The 18,050-nt window shown below is 36.4% G+C and overlaps 1 protein-coding gene across 5 annotated transcripts in view; it reads left to right on the top strand.

Moving 5' to 3' along the window:
* The window catches only part of ralgapa2 (Ral GTPase activating protein catalytic subunit alpha 2), a 109,688-nt gene that overhangs the window by 18,322 nt on the left and 73,316 nt on the right, over positions 1 to 18,050 (top strand). For all 5 annotated transcript variants that reach the window (XM_053509303.1, XM_053509302.1, XM_053509300.1 and 2 more), the window contains exon 3: positions 5,187 to 5,236. In XM_053509303.1, the coding sequence (XP_053365278.1) occupies positions 5,187 to 5,236 (50 nt within the window). The remainder of the gene's footprint in view (positions 1 to 5,186; positions 5,237 to 18,050) is intronic.

Below are 18,050 nucleotides of genomic sequence, written 5' to 3'. Positions count from 1 at the left end.
AATTATATAAATACACAGACCAGCTCACAAGGCATCAACAATCAGGCAATCAATGTGTTTTTCCCCATTCTGATGGTTGATGTGAATATTACCTGAATCTGCTTTCCAGTTTCTGCATGATTTTATACATTACAATGGTGCCACATGAGATAATTTTTTACTTATTATTATTATTTTTTATTATTATTTAGATAATTGCGTGAATAAGTAGGTGTTCCAAGTATTCCTAATAAAATGCCCAGGGATTGTATGCTGAAAAATCATTATGCTGTAAATGTTGTATTAAAACAAACATTTACAAAGCATCTGAAATCCATGTATTGTTTAATGCATGAACTGCCCTGGATAGTGTACTCTATTGTTTGCAACAGTCTGCTGATCACACTAAATGACAAGCAGGCATTAAACATTACCACTGTAAGCTGTTAAATTATTAATACTCATACTCTCACTGTTGGCAAGAGCTTACTTATGACATAACTGTCAGGAAATATGCTCAGCCTAGCCGGGCGCCATGCGTTCCCTTATTTAACGGTAATACTTTTGTTTTTCGAGTCATTGTTTTTTGTCACAGAACTAAGTGAATCTTTCAGGTAATGAGACAGTGTTGTCATAGCATTGATTTCAAAGTTCAGGAATAAAGTATTCCAGCTGTTTCCATGGGCCCTATCATTCCACCAATAGTCTGAATAAGAGCCCAATCAGAATAAGGCTGCAGTCTGACCTGATCTGGTCTGATCGGAATGAATTATTAATCAGAATGAGAGTGGTTGTGTACATTTTTGATTATCCTTTAAATAGGCAAATCTTAGCCATGTAATAACTTGTTTCGAACATTTCTCTTCTGTCAGAATAAATAATTTCTGCATGTTTGCCCCACATTGTGTTAACATTCAGTGATTTGAAAGATTTTCCCCATTCCTGGTCAGCAAACTCCTGTAAGACCAACTGTCTCTTCACTGTGTTTACTTTCATACACTGGGCCACTGGTTGAGCAATGGGCACACAGGAAATTGGCAGTAGGTAGTAAAGCATCTAACCAATCATAGGTGAAACTGAGTTGTTATAACCAGTTATAATGCAGGAGGCGGGAATAATTAAAAAAGATGCAAACTCAAACCTAACCTCAAAGTTGGAGAAAAATAGTAAGTCGTCTTTTTCTGATATATTTTCATCAGATTGAACACTTCACACCGGACAAAACTGCTTTGTATATGTCATTAGGGGAATTTTGATCAAATGCTTTAAACACATAAATGCAAATCAGCTCAGATCAGCGTTCATGTGAACGGTCAAATTAAAATCTCTAATTATATTAATTATAGAAATATTGTCCACTTAAACGAAAATACGTTCTTTCCTTTCTTCTTTCAAGCAGCATATATAGATATAATGTAATGTTACATTTTAGAAATCTGAGTGAACATAGTATGTTGGTGAGGATGTTAGCATGCTAGTGAGCGATTTTTACAACACAACCTGGTGAAGTTGATTTATTTCCCTAAATGTTTTATTTATTCGTCTTGCACCATTGCAATGTGTCAGTGCTTACAATTAGTAAATCATTAAAACAGTTACATGTACTGTGTAGAACATCCATGCAAATAAGTTCATTCCTGGTTCTTAAAATAGCTTCCTCATGAGTCTGATTAAGAAAAACAGCTACAGTAGTTGTTGTTTTATTACAGTAAGAATCCAGAATGTCATCAAGACAGCTTTCATAAATGTTAAATAATTGGTCTCCTTACAGGGATCATCAACATGTCATTCTTTGTTAAATAACATAAATTTGTTCATTTATTATTAGTTTTATAATAGGTGGGACGTTCACTATACTATAAGTGAATTTGCTAGCCAGGGACTGTGTCAATGAACCAACACCTTCTGACCAATCGCTTTTCCAGAATTGTGTGCATTAAAAATTATACTTTAATAAATCGATAGAACAACCATAGATTCTAGTCCATGATCAGTTGATTTCCTGTGCCTTTTAAGCAATCGATTATAACAAATAGCAATCAATATAAATTGTTTTATGTGTTTTCTGTGCACCCAAACGACTGCTCTGTAGCAGAAGCATGCCTGAGTATAATGCCAATATCTGTGCATGCTAACACGGTTGTGTATGGCTAACTGGAACTAGCCGTATGACTAAACAGAAAACAAAATTGGTGGTTTGTGTGTTTGTTGTACATGCACTAGATGTTGAAAGATACCAATTTCAACTAGCTCAGTGGGACTTCATATGAGCCTCAGCTGAACTTTGAAATGCATTTTTTTTTTGGGTTGTGGAATTTGGCCCTGACTACTTACAGAGTACTTGCGTTCCGGGTGACAAACCTCATGGTCTGTGTGCAGAGAGGGAAACTGTATAACAACCAAGACCCATGGTCTAGCAAAAGTACTCGTCATTGACAGGAAAAGAGTTTGTAGAAATAATTAAAAGGTTAAAGCTAAAAGTAAGGTAATCAGCTTTTATGAAATCAGTGACATTATTATTTCCGGCTGAAGCCAACATACATGTCTGCCTGTCTTTCTGTACGGCAGAACTTATTAAAGGGGTCATCCAGACACATTTTTCATTAAGTGTTAATATGATCTTTAGGGTCCTAATGAAAAGTTTGTAATATATTTAATTAAAAATTCTCAATGGTTGTGTAAAAAAAAAAAACACTACTTTTAACTGGTAAAAACTAGCTCTGTTCTCAGCACCCTGTTTCAGTACATGCTCCTTTAAATGCTTATGATTCCTGCTGAGCCCGCCCCCCCAAGTTCTGTGGGGCGTGTCTTCACAACACACGTGGGGTATAGCCACGGGAGTGTAGCCCAGTGTGGGCAATGCTTTGGACTGCATTACCCACAAAGCATTGCCCACAACGCAGTGCTTCGTGGGTAATGCAGTCCAAACTGGAAAACGCTGGAATATAGAGCCTGAGCCTGTTTTCTTCAGTAGTTTTTGGTTTGATTTAAGTACGGAACCTACGCGGAAGTTTGTAATATCACCTGACAACGCAGAAATTAAAAGAATGGACATGCATCGACTCGATTTGTCTTTCTCATCACTGCATGGGCATGAATTAACGGGCTGTTACGCTGCCGCGAGCAACAACAACAAAAGCGGAGAAGCTTACTGAGAGAGATATGGACGCGATGTGTTTACTGATGTGTTTACATGACTTCTTAATCTTCGACAGACATCGTTATAAACCATCTAACGTTCCAAAGGTAAGCATAATATAGTTTTCCGACTACGTACACAGTTTGCAACTAGACAATCACCTTAATGCTTTGTTTATTATAAACGGGCGATTAGGAATTATAGAGAGACGGATGTACATAGAGAAGAAGCCATAACCATGTTCTATGAGAGTGTAAGTTAACTTACACTCCGCATTCATTATGGTTATTAGAAAAGGCGATCTGCAAAGATTCATAGAAAAAGAAATTACACTCACAAGCCTGGTGAAGATGAAGCAGGAACACGAAGCGTTAGTACAGATCCATTTTTCAGGAGCAGCTTCGTAGCAAAACCTGCTTTATATTGACCCGCGTTTATAAAGCAGTCTGGTGAAAAATGATTAGCGCAAACATGAACGCATTTAGGTAGATCGGCGGGGACGTTAGCTTCAAAAACAAAATTCAGCCACTGCGTCCTCAGCGGCTCAGATGTCGGTAGTGAATGACGACTGCTGTTACACCCAACAACTGTACACCACGCTCGCTTAGGCGACATTTTGCTCCAGCGGCGAAAAACAATGGCCGACAGCTTCTTCTCACTCGGGGCGGGTCTTTGCTAAAACACCGATGTCAATCTACTAGTGTAGGAGCGGCCTCTTTTGGTGTGGCGTCACATTGCAAGGCATTTGAGATTGGCCTGATTTCAGAAGGGGCATGTTATTTTAATAAATGAAAAGAAAATCACTGGGCGGCTCTTTATCATCGTAGAGTGGTTGTGTACACACTCTCCTAACACACAGTTCAGTCCAAACAGCTTAAAAAAGTGCATGTAGGCCTGTATGACCCCTTTAACGCAAGGAAATAAAATTTTGTAAGGTTGAGTATCTTACATCTTGTTTATGCTTAGTTGTACTTCTTTTGTCAACACTCACTGTTTGATAATAGGATGGACATGCATGCGTACAGACAGAAATACAGACACAATTTTCTGAGACTGGTGTCGGTTCCTCCAGTGGTGTCGGTTCCTCCAGTTCCTCCTCAATTATATCTTTAAATAAAGATATAATTGAAAGACCAAATTCTGGCCAATGTACAGAAAAAAAACTTTTAAATTTATATGGATAAAATTTTTTAATTGATTATGTAGGGCAGCAATTCACTTGCAGGAGGCTGTTTTAGCTTATAGCACTGGGCTTTAAATTTGGGTATTTTATATGCCCTCATCTTAAATTGCTGTGGATATGTTTTCTCTAACGACCCATGTTTTTGTCGCTTAGTGGTGCTTTACATTACTGAGTGTGTTCACATTACTGCGCCACAGTTTCCGAACATATGAAACAAACTGGTTTAAAACTTCAAGCAGGAAGATGCTGTCCAATTATGTTTGAAAGTTCAATTTTCCTAGTCTACTTCCTTTTTTTAAAGTAAGCCATCCTTTGTCACGCCTTTGGTTCTGTTTCTTGTGAATTGTGGCGGCTTGTGGGGGGCATTACCTCCTCTGTCTATGCACAGTAAACTATCGCATTAAATGTTGGGTGATGCGTAAAGCCATGCCACTTTGAGGGAGACGGGGCTAAATTGCAAAAAAAAAAAAAGTGCTAGATACTGTGACGTAATTAGGCACATAACTCCTCATAACTTCACTTCTACTCAACATTTTGATTTCATTTATGGCGCATGTTTAAATTCAGGCAAATATCTAAGTGCCAAAGTTTCATTAAATTCTGTTGAGCCAGTTTTTTTTTTTTTTTTTGGTATGAAACATAATATTGAAAGAGTGAGTTCTGACCAATGTATAGACAAAACCTCTCTTTTATTTATATAGATAATTAGTTGGTTTACTCAGCCCAATGACCAATTATGGAAAGGTTATCTACTCCCATCACTTCTTTGCTAATATTTATTTGCTTTTGTCCAACAAATGCTAGCTAGAGCCAGTGTTCATATTTTTTTACTCATCAAAAGTGAATTGTTTTGTTTCTTGAGCTAAACTGGCATTTCTCTTTCAGGGAACAAATCTCAACGGGAGGAGCTGGACTCCATCCTCTTTATTTTTGAAGTAAGTCACCTCCATTTTGTTGTTTATTATTTGTTTCATATGATAGTATGTCATTGAACCTCTAAGTGAGCCTTAACCTCTCTTTTGTTTAAAAGTACAGTATGTTTTTTCGAAACCTTGGCTAAGGAGAAGTGAATCATGCACTATAAACAGTGACAATACGCTTGACTTAATAATGGAAAAGTCCAATTGTTAGCAATTTCCCCATTGGGATATGATAATCAGTGTCTAATATTCATGCGTTATTTTGCCATGTCGAGTGGATGACAAATTATAGTTATGTTTCTAGGCAGGTTTATATTATATATTATTTATAGTCCTTGGTTGTGCAGTCTTTTTTATCAGCAATTATATATAGTTTAGACAAGCTTTCTTCGTCTAGTTAAATAAACAGTTTCTGTCTTAGGTGGTAAAAGGATCTTGTTTGTAGAACATGATTAGCTCTTTGTCCAATCAGGCAACGTGTTGGTGTATCAGTTCAGCCAGCAGGTGTCTTTTGCTCTCTTGCCTCTCCTGGAGGGGCAGTCATCTTGTTTTATTATTATTTTTTTCTCTCACCTAGCTGAAATGGCAGCTCTAGTTTCCAATACAAACAGACAGACAGGCTGGCAGGCACAGGGCTCTCTAGTTACATTTGCAGAGAGAGCTGAAAACTGCAGTGTGGTAATAAGGAGACTGTTTGCATTGTGTCAACAGAGGTCGACTGAAAAGGTCGTTCAGGAGAAACGGTAGTGTTTCATTTGCTGTATAAAAGCCACTTCAGTGTGCGCATGGAACAACATCAGTGCACTGAAATTCAGTGCATTGATGATGCATACATGTTATTTTCAATGTTTATGGCACAACCTTTGTGTTAGTTTAAGAATTTATAGTGTATTAAGATGTTACACTGATATTTAGCAATTTGTAAGAAGTAGTAGCTTTGCTAAGTCTACAGTACTTCTTAGCAGTTAAGGAGTTAATAAAACACACCAAAGACCATAAAACACACCAGTGTTGTCTGATGTAGCCTAAAGTCAATTATTATCTAATAACAGCACTTCTGGAAGTTTTTTATTTCTTCTATATAACTGTAATTTGTTAAGAAAAAAGGAAGATCTATTATACCTTTAATTCATCAACTGTAATTTGTTAATAAAAAAGGAAGATCTATTATACCTTTAAATCATTTATTGTTTAGTTTGATGTTGTGGAGTGTCCACAGAACTAGTTAGTTCCTGTAATTACTTTTGTTTCAGCAGCTATAATGAAAGAATCACCTCCTTTAAGTACATTTTGTTGCTTTGCAGCCTGAAATAAAGACAGACAGTCTTGTTTTATTTAGCTCTATTTAGTTGCAACTTTTAACAGCAGATTTTCTTCAAAATTTTTTACAGTATTTTGCTTCATCCATTTCCTTCTATCCTGACAAATGCTCCAGTCCCTGCTGCTGAAAAAAAACACCCCTGTAACAGAATATTACCTCCTCAAGCTTTACACGTGTTAGTGTACTCGAGTTAGTTTGAAGAATTGTGTTATTTGGATGGTAAACTGTATTGGATTTCTGCCAGACATATCGTTTGGTGTTGTGCCCAAATAGTTCAATGTTTTATTTGACCACCTGCATTTTTGCAAAGCTCAGTTGTAACTGCATGTTGCCTTTCTTGAGAAATGACTTTTTACTTCAAGCCTTCCATACAAGCCAATCTGTGAAGAATTTGTGGTGATGTCACATGCACACAATGACCATGCTTTGTCATAAACTGCTTCAGAGTTGCTGTAGGCCTCTCTGACCAGTTTCCTTCTCTTTCATCCAATTTGGAGTGACGTGTTATACCAAATACCTCCCAATTCTTAATAATATACTTCACATTGAAATTTTTACTTGTGTCTGTGACTTTTGGAGATTCTTGGACAGTGCTTTGCCACCCATAGTTGATTGCTTCAGTTGCAGCTCTGGGATCGAAATGCTCCAGTTTTTATTTCTGAGCTAATCAAAATAACCACAGCTGATCACAGTAAAAGGCCAATTGGCTTTGTGTGTCATTGAGAAGGTGATTAGCTTCACCTGATTTAAATAATTTTTAGGAGAAAAGTGATCATTTTCCAAATCAGTGATTGTTTTTTTTTTTTCTGACATGTTGATTTTATATCTTTTACTTGTTTGTTATATAATAACCAAAAACATGCACAGAAAAAGCAGCTTTTGATGTTATGAGAACTGAAAAATTGGAAAACAGAAGATATAAGATAGGTGCTATATAGAAACTATGAAATGCAAAAGCTTTATATGGCACTCTTCTTCTCTGCATGCTTTACAGCTAAAGTGGATAAACATTAACATGACTACTCTATTCTGAGGCATTGACTTCCCTGTTAGAGTTCCTTATAAAACACTAGGGCTGGGCGATTTGTCCTAAAATCAAAACCTCGATTAATTTAACATTTTAACTCGATTACGATAAATGAACGATTATTTAAAAAATTATAATTCTTGCCCTCATAGTTTACTGATAAGTTTTGTACAGTAAATATGCTCACATATTACAAGTGAGAGATTTTTAAATGAAGGGTGCATTACTTGATTTTAAAATAATTGAAGGAAACACACACTACAGTATCTACTATCTATGATTATTTATTGAACATCAATGTTGAACAACTGAAATTAAGGCACACATTGCCTAAAACGAACAGTCACTTTGTTTTTATAAAAAAGTAAAAATAAATAACTTGCACTTTTGGAAACAAAATAAATTATTTTCAATGTTTTTCTTATTAAAAGTAGAAAATAAGCAGTATCTCTTCTAAATAAAATAACTATTGTATATCCTGTAAACAATATTTTAAACAGTGAATTTCTTGCATCTTCTGTAAACAAATATTTTAATGTGCAATGTATCATTGTAAACAACAGATTGTTGTAATGAAAATAGAACTCTCTAAACATATCCTATGCGATGTAATAACAAATAGGGTCAGTTATTTCTTTCCATCTTTTTTCACTCATCTCATACTGTGTGGTATTTGTGAACGCTTGTGTTATCGACATCTGCTTTGCGGAGGCACTTGTTGCTGGGCGCTTGTCGGTCTCTTTTTGTTTGTTTTTTTGAGCCATGCACTGTTCATATTCAGTAACGTGATTGTGCTTCAAGTGTTGAAACAAATTGGTAGTGTTACCTTTGGGCGTCGAAACTGTTTTTCTACAGTATCTACATCTGACTTCATTTTGTTCGATGTCATCCTTACTGAAGCCAAAATGTGTCCAAATAACGGAGACTGTATTTTTCTATGGTACAAGCTGCTCTTGTTGCTCAGTTGTCTCAGTGTTTAAGATCTCCATGCTCGACATGTCGGCGGAAATAACGTAACGAAGCGGGGTCACGTGACTCCACACGCGGTATTATTTGTAATGGGAAAGTAATCGAAATAATCGACCTGGAAAAATTTGAACGATTATAGGTTCTGAATGTCGATTTCGATTACTTTTCGATTAATCGCCCAGCCCTATAAAACACTAAACTAGACTGATCTGCTTAATTAAAGAGTTGAACCAAATAGGTGCCAAAGTTGCCACAATATCCAATGACACACATACTTTTTATATTATAATACAACGTGATCAAATACAAATAACCTGAACAGCCAATGGCTTGTTGAGCCTTGTTATGACCAAAATGAGTTTTAAATGTTTTTCTGACTGCAAATTCTAAACTCAAGAACCTAAAATTATTTTTTAATGCAGCTTAAATTCTTAGATTTTAGATATAAGTATTGATCTTACTTTGTATATTTGGGTAAATGTGAATAATCCCCAACCTGGAGATATATCTGTCATTTCAGTGGCAGTTTCCTATGGGGTTGGGTTGCCAGCTCGATGCCCGTTTGGACTTAAGCAGTTGCGGGTGAAGGACCTTGCTTAAGGGCCAAACAATGGCTGCCCGCCCTGTGCTGCGGCCTGAACCAGGGTCCTTCTGATCTACAGTCTAAAAAATATCACAGACCAATTATGGCAAAGTACACTCCCTTTTTTTTATTATTGTTTTCCTTTTGTATTGTATTTCCTTTTAGTGCTAAATTTTCATCAAGAGGAATAATGGTTTGATTGGTCTTAAAAGTGAAAAAATAAAATCACGTCTTGTATACCTCTGAAAAAATATTATATAATATTTTCCCCTGATGGCACAGCCCTAATGCTGGGGTATAATAACTAAAAAATAGATGCAATCAGTGTACAATATTGTCATTTATCCTGTATGCCTAAGAGACATGCTTACATAAAAATTATTGTTTCTAGAAAACAGGGCTTTGCTTTTAATCTTCAGTTTTCCATGTCCTCTGTTCTTTGGTATCACAGCATATCATTACTGCGGTATTAGCTCTTATACAATGATGGTTTAAGATGTGACTAAGAAAATGTATTTGGTAAGCTTTTTTCTTACTGTCAGCAGAAAGCCTGCAAGATAAGTTTTTAAGATTTAAATTTAGTCCGATTTAAAAAAATCTTCTATATCAGCATGATGTGATCAGCCAGTCAGTACCCCATAGACCTGCTGGAACATTATAACACTGCCTCGAGTATAAGCTGACTGCAGGACAGGACCATTAGTGGATCAATGCTGTGTGAAGTGTGCGAGTTAATGTAGCATCACATGTGTGTACACACACACACACACACACACGCGCACACACACAATACACACACACACAATACACACGATATTCCGCTTTCTCTCCTCCATTCCGCTTTGTACAGGAGAGAAATTTCCTGGTGCACTCTGGGTAATCTCCATATCACTCTGAAACAGGGCTCTGTTAACACGGAAACTTGGTCCTTTGTCAAGAGCCATCAACTGTATTCTTTCTGTGATTGGTGCGTATCGGATTAGCTCACATCGCGCTGTAATGGTGACGTATGTGACCCGCTTAAATAAGGGCTCATCCCTGAGGCTGCTGTCAGAGTTAAGATGAGGACTATTGTTCTTCCTCCACCCATTTCTTCTCTCTGATCTCTTTGTGTCTGGCTCCTTTGTGGCGTTTACAGATGTTTGTTCCCAATATTTTCATTTCTTTGTACAGTATTTAATGTATGTTAGTCCATTAGAGAGTATTAAACTAAAATGTGCATACAGCAACAGCATACTGTTTATTAACTAGTTTAAGGTTATAAATAAGGCAATTCAAAATCATTAGTTTTTTTTTTTTTTGTCTGACTGCACACAGACATTTGACGCAGTGAGAAAGGATGATGCAGGCTGTTGTGTTTTTTACAATTTATTTTTTTACTAGCAATCTCATTAGCGTGCTAATTAGACAAGAGAGAGCATAAATATGGAAATAATCTATAAATATTGAAACTTTCTCTGCTTTTTGATGCTATCTCTCTAGCCTCTGCCCAGTGATCTACCTTCAGCTACGTCAAATAATTTACATATTGTAGTACTTGTGACTGGATAAGCTGCTACACAGGATCTGCAATGGAGGCTGAATTAGTGCATGTTTAAAAAGCTGGGTGTATATACGTATATTGTCTGTTTTCCCAAAAGTTTGGTTAGGACCACTGAAAATACTTTCCTGGTAGAATAACCTTGGAGATAAATAGACTCCATTTTGTAAGTACAGCCATAATTTGCACTGCCTGGCCAAAAAGAGTGTCGCACACTTCACTTTAGTCCTGCACACTTTAGGACTTCATTTAGTCACCTTTAGCTTTGACTTGGTCATCTGACTTTTACGAAGATTCATGAATTTTGTTTGTCACATACATGGTTGTGCAAGTACAACAGCAGTGAAGTGCAACTGCAACAAACTCCAGACTGTGCAGATTTTTAAGGGGGGGAAAACACTAAAAGAAAAAGCATGTGCAAAATAAAAATAAGACAATTAAGACTATGATATGAATTATATGCAATATAAATATCAGTATAAATTGTACAGAATGATTGTTATAAAAATGTAATACCAGTGCAAAGAATGTGTTCAAGTGACTGTAATTTATGTTGTTTAAAACTACAGTATAGATCCTTGCTTGTCAAAACAACAAGGAGTATTATTTATAATGCACATATTGTTCACATGGACAAGAATCTATAGTAAATTGTTCAGATGTTTAGTTATCACCTTTCTTTTGCTGCTCATGTACCGCCAAACGATCTGATATTGGTGTGTTACGCCGGTTAATGTTGTTTGTGTCTAGCCAGGTTAGTGGTTCCACTTCCTTGTTGTGCACGGCTAGACGTTCTTTAAGTCTAGATGGTTGTTTTTGGTTAATAAATTGTATGGTGTGGTACAGTGTGTTAAATGAATACACAGCAGCAAGTAGAGCGAGTTCTATGAATGGTTGATGACATGCTGTGTGATAAGTGGAAGCACGTTTAAAGAGTCTCTGCTCTTGACTGCTATTAGCTTCACTAGTTTCTTTCACATCCAGATGGGGGAATAATAGCTGCTTCTTCTCTGTCATGAGCTCTCTCTGTTAGTGCCTTAGTGTTTGGACCTCAGACCTTCAACCGGTCTCACTGTGGCAGGTGTCGCGCACACACACACACACGTACACACACATGCACACACATATACACACGCAAATGTACAAAGAGCCTCTCATTGCACTGGGAGCGCAGTCAGGCAAAACAAGACAAACATTTGAATGACTTCTTCATCTCTTAAAGTGGCAAACAGCACATTATAAAAGAAATGCTTCTCTTTAGATCATCTTGATCTTAAAACTGTAAAACGTCCTCTGACTTTCAACTGTTTTTACTTTCAGTAAACTTAATGTGTAAATATTTGTATGAACACTAAAAGAGTCAACACCATAAGACATAAACTAAAAATGTTTCACAATGTGTCCCTGAATGAAGGGAGGCTCAAAATCAAAAGTACCAGTCAGTATCTGGTGTGGCCACCAGCTGCTTGAAGTACTGCAGTGCATCTCCTCCTCATGGACTGCCTATTGCGGACAGTCTGAGCACTGATGGAGGGATTGTGTGTTCCTGGTGTGACTCGGGCAGTTGTTGTGGCCATCCTGTACCTGTCACGCAGGTGTGATATTCGGATGTACCGATCCTGTGCAGGTGTTGTTACACGTGGTCTTCCACTGCGAGGATGATCAGCCGTCCTTCCTGTCTCCCTGTAGCGCTGTCTTAGGCGTCTCACAGTGTGGACATGGCAATTTATTGCCCTAGCCACATCAGCAGTCCTCATGCCTCCCTGCAGCATGCCTAATGCACGTTCACGCAGATGAGCAGGGACCCTGGGCATCTTTCTTTGGGTGTTTTTCACAGTCGGTAGACAAGTCTCTTCCACAGGTGCATGTTAATTAATTGATTATGGTTAATTGAACATGCATGGAAAACATTGTTTAAACTCTTTACAATGAAGATCTGTAAATTTATTTGGATTTTTACATTATTGTTGAAATACACAGTCCTGAAAAAGGGACATTTCTTTTTTTGCTGAGTATATATAAATCCATAAGTCATGTGCCCAAATGAATAAGTATAAATAAGTGCTATGCTATATTTGTTGTATATTTAGTTTAGCAGTGATAGTTTGATTCAATTAAGAGAAAGAAATAAAGTTGGCTAATTAGATGACTAATTTTGAGCCGGTTGGTATCACTTACTTATTTTTTAACCATTATTATTCTTGGGCAGGGTTTACAAATAAATGTCATGTTTAAAAGAATGACATAGTATCTGGCATGTGGGAAAGGCAGAGAGGTGGTGGTGGTGGTGGCCTTTGGGGGATAGGGTTGGTGGTGATTTCAGGTAAATCCATGAAGATTAACACATAGAAACTATGACGTACTGAAGCTTTTATTGCACTCATTATCTGGACGCTTTATGGCTAGGGTGAACACACATGAACATGTACTGTACAGTACATTTATCAGTGCTTTACCTTCTACTAGAGATGACCGATATGACCTCGAAACAATATTACAATTAATTTAAAAAATTTATTCCAATTATGATTAATAAAACCTTTTTAGTTCACAGAGACTCGGTTCCATGTTGATTCCATGTCACAGAATGGATAGAGCAGAGTCTTAAGTATTAAGTAATTAAGGGGACAGGATAAACACACATTGTGAAGAGTATTAACCAGAGTATTAACAATTTTTAAAAATAATAATAGTAATTGACACGGTTAAGATTAAGTCGATTAGAGATTCTGAATGTTTGTTTTGATTAATTTAATGACTCGGCCACCCTTAAACTGAACACTCAAATAGTTTCACAAGCTAGCAGAAGGTATCACTCAAAATATGCCAAAAGAGCAGTTATTTTCTTCCAGGAAAAAATGGGAGATGAGCCAGTCAATATATGAAACTGGATGGATTTGTGTAGGTGTTTTAAGCTTTCCAATATAAGCTGACTTTAGCAGGATGCCTCTACATTTTTCCTTTCAGCTGAGTACATTTTTACTTGTTCCCCAGTCACTGTAAACTTAAAATAGTAGAAATGCAAGTTTTCCTTTTTTGCTAGACTGTATTTTTAAAATAAAGAAGTGACTTAACTCCATATTGCACAAGCAATTTCTTTAGCCAGTTTGCAATCACGGAGCATTACATTTGCAAGCAGCAGAATGCAGAATTCCTTTTTTCTTTTTCTTTCTTTCTTTTTTTCTTTTTTTCCATTCCTTTTGACATGGACACAAAATTTCAGATTTTTTAATCTTTAGATTTTTTTTTCAGCTTTGTGAATGCAAAAACTCATTAGACTACTGTATGTACGAATACAATATTTGCTAGGGTTGCGAATCGCTGGGGACCCCCCCAAAACAATACCATCACAATGCCTAGATACTGATTTGATTTAAGTTGTAAGATTTTATATATATTTTAATTTAATATTACATTTTTAAGAGCTTAACTCTTAAAAAATAAGTTGCATCAAAACTCGAAAGTTTTACATCTTTGATTTATTTAACAGCTACACAATGGAATTAAACAGGGGTAATTAAATGTAGTCCATTCCTTATAACATTAGTTTCACTTAAAAACCAAGAGAAGCTTTTAAACAGTATAAAATAACTTTATAGTGATCAGTGTGTGGGAGTAAAGGTGTGGCGAGGTAGTGGAGTCATGAGTGGAAGATCGAGAGAAGGAGAAATGAATATATTACAGTACAGTTTGTTCAGATCGGTTGAATGTTGGAGCGAGTGATATGTGACAACACTGAGTTTTGTTATAATGCTTTGGGTTATAACTATACAAGTCAGGAACCTCTTGCTTGTTCTATATGTATTTGAGCTAAAAGAATATCTATTTTTTACTTTTTTCATGACAGCCAAGCTGTGTTTAACAAGTCAAATCTGATTCAGTTTTGCAATCGCAACGCTACAATAACTCTACTGAGGAATAGATGCAGAGAGAAGGCTGAGAAGTGAAGGCTGTAAGGCATCCTTTTTTATGATGATTTCTAAATGAAGGAAATATCTAGAAATGGCGTGGGAACACTGCTTGTGTAAAAGAACAGCAACTGAAACATCACAAGAGAACAAAAGCTAAGTACTTATTAAGGTAATTGCAGAAACTGACACAGCAGTAAAAATGATTATATAACGCATACTTGATCAACCACACCCCACCAAACCCAAGCAGAGATCCACCCAGGTGTATATAATTTATGTGGGGAACACTGTTTATTTCAGCTCTCTGCTCTTTGACCTACTGACCCGCGTGATGATGAGTCAGCATTGACACTAAGTCAGGAAAACAGGACACACTTCCTCAAGCCTCCCCTCCCCCGTGCCCTGCTGCCATCTCTCTCTCAGCACATGACCCTGACAAGGCTCCAAAATGCCTGATGACGTTTATTTGTGTGGCTGATGTGCAGAGTTTAAGGGGCTTAGTCTAATAAAGTACTAACAGGCCAGTAGTATATGCGCATGCATTAGGTATGGTCATTAATTTTCCCATGAGCTAATGCGCGCCTGCTCCAAGTGCTACTGTACTAAATTAGGAAATGAACTCACAGACAGACATGGGCAATGGATTTCTCATTATATGGTGATTTTCTTTATGCGCAGGTTCACAGACAGATTGGCTGTGATCGATGTTCAGACTTGTATTCAGCAGGCCATTAAAACCAGTCCGCTTTGTAACTGGCCCAAATTGGCCATGAATAAAATAACACGAAGCTGTATGATCGACTGCCATCAGTAGTTAGCTTTTCTCTGTCGGATTCTTCGACTGTGAAGAGAGAAACTTACCTTTCATACTGGATGCACACAGTCATAATTTAATGACATTTCTTGCTCTTTTGGAGGAAGTCTTGGTTACTTTCTCTGCTTTTTTATATGTAATTTGCATTTTGTTGCTGATTTGACTTATTTTAAGTTCTCCTGTTTTACCTGCCAAATTTGTCCTACCTTTCCCCATAAGATGATGTAATGTTTAAATGGAGTTAGAGATGAGATCTTTAGTGTAATTAGGTGTAAAAAGAGTGTAATTTACAAATGTTATATCTCACTCACTCTCTTTTAGCTATAAATTTAAACCAGCTGATAATAAATAACATGAATGACATGAACTCGGATGTTGTACATGGTCTTGCTCCACAACATGGCATCATTCCCATGGATAATTTATTGTAGGCTGTAAAGGGGCATGTCATTTTGCAGTGGTCTGTGGTCACATGGTAGAATTTAGGAGTCCAGGACTTAGATTGGATTCAGTACTGAGGTTTTTAAGAGGATTAAGGATGGATAAGGAGCAACTGTGATGTGCTGCTGCCATCATCTGGAGTAAATAAGTACTGCAGAGTTGCTGTGAAAAATGTTTATAAATTACATTTTTGTTGATTTTATTAGTATTTGTCCAAGATACCAGAATTGACAATGTTGCTAAATGGCTTCTACTTAGATTTTGAAAAATTTCTCCCGTCCCCCTGAAGCCATCAAAGCATAGATGTGTTTCCTGATATCAAATTGCCAAAGGATGGAAATTTTATTTAGTTAATTTGTTATATATTTTTTTTATTATTATTATTTAATTTTTTCTTTATATTTAACAAACCTAGTCCCCGAGAGACACTGCCCAGAGACTGTGATTCGCAAAATAATGTGTTAGCAAAATAATGGGTTGAGTTTGTTAGCAAAACTGTGTACACTAATGCAGCACAAGTCTTCTTCATCTAAAAATAACATGCAAAAATTACACGCACATTTAAAGATACATAGTAAAAGTTTATATATATTTTTTTATTATTTCTTTTTAATGAATTTCTTTTGTTTTTGTGAAGCTGCTTTGAGACAATGACCATTGTTAAAAGCGCTATATAAATAAAATTGAATTGAATTGAATATTCTGGAATTAATATTCTTTTAATTAATATTCCTAAGTAAGTATCTAGCTTGGCTTTGGGGTAAATTTGGCTACCTCTACGTCTCTCCCAACCTTCATGCATTTTGGTGTAACAGTTAAACTCAAATACACACCAATAACAGTACTTAGTCTTTTTCCTCTCAATTAATGAAGATGAGCTCTGATGGTTTGTATATGTGTTATGAATTCCTGCCTTCTTTTCCCAGTCTCAGGTGTGTTTTTCACAGAAAGTTTCTCAACTTTTCAGTTAAATTATTATTATTATTTTTTTTTGCGTAAGGTACAATTTATCAGAATATGTGCCACCAAGAAAACATTAGAAAAGTGCATGTGTGTATCTAAGCCTTAGTAAAAATCAGGTCAGGTACGTATCGCTATTATTTTGTACTATAATTATGTTTTTTCTAGAAAAATATTTTTTTTATTTATATGTTTGCAATTGAGGCGTTAAAATGTTGCCATTCCGCTACAAAAACAGGCAGCACAGCATCCCTTGTGGTCAGAGTAAATCAATTGCCAAGTGTGTTTAAAATTGTAACAAAATCTAAATTTAAAAAATGGGATTTATAAAATTGTAACACAGAATCACAACGCAAATTAAATTTGCATTTGGATATGATAATGGTAATGTAACGGATGGTCCCTGGTTAATTTCATCCCTTATACACATATGCTGTACATGCAGTAGACACACACATACTGTACATACAAAATATCTAGCCCCGATTATCTAAAGGCCTGTTCATTTTTCTGTCTTTTTATGCCTGTAGAGCTTTTGCAGCTACGTCACATTGTCACATGATTTTTGTTGCTACAGCCATCTTTACTGGACGTACTTGCATCTCTACATTCGTCGGCCTGCGTACTACTTGTACTAAAATTCTGCTCTAGCTTAACTTATACCTTAGACTTACTGTCATGTCCTTTATAGTATTACATTTTATAGTTATATTTAACAGTAGCATTGCAATATGAAGCGAATTTAATTTTAGTCATGTCCAGTGATGGACAGTCATAGTTTAAATGTATTTTTAGATTCTGATTTAATTTCTCAATCCAAATCATTTACGAGGCATCTCTTTCAGGTTCTGCGCCTTGGTGCACCATTACGCTCTAGATATTCCGACCCATCCTATAAATGTGTTGATCCATCGATCACCTCTAGTTCCTTGCTGTTAAGGAGTTAAGCATGTTTATCTTAACTGAGAGGGTCAAACCAGAGCACAGGCACAAATGCATAAGAGCTCAGTGTCCTGCACGTCCCGCTAATTTAAGTCTTATACCAGCTGATAAAAGCTCTTAGATTCATGATGGACACAGGAGGTACCTTTCTTAAAGAGACTTTCAGATTTTGTTTTGTAGGTTTTTCATGAAGGTCTTGATATTTATCACTCACATTTGTCATGTTCAACTTTGACCCCACTTCAGAAACTGTTTCCACTGAACTGATTTTAAACAGATATCAATATTTATCATATAGTTTAGAAAATGTACAGAACATTT

This window comes from Clarias gariepinus, chromosome 13 (genome assembly GCF_024256425.1).
Source record: "Clarias gariepinus isolate MV-2021 ecotype Netherlands chromosome 13, CGAR_prim_01v2, whole genome shotgun sequence".
In the NCBI taxonomy this organism is placed as follows: Eukaryota; Metazoa; Chordata; class Actinopteri; order Siluriformes; family Clariidae; genus Clarias; species Clarias gariepinus.
The sequence above is the reverse complement of the archived record's forward strand: the minus strand, read 5'-3'. Positions and strand labels throughout refer to the sequence as shown.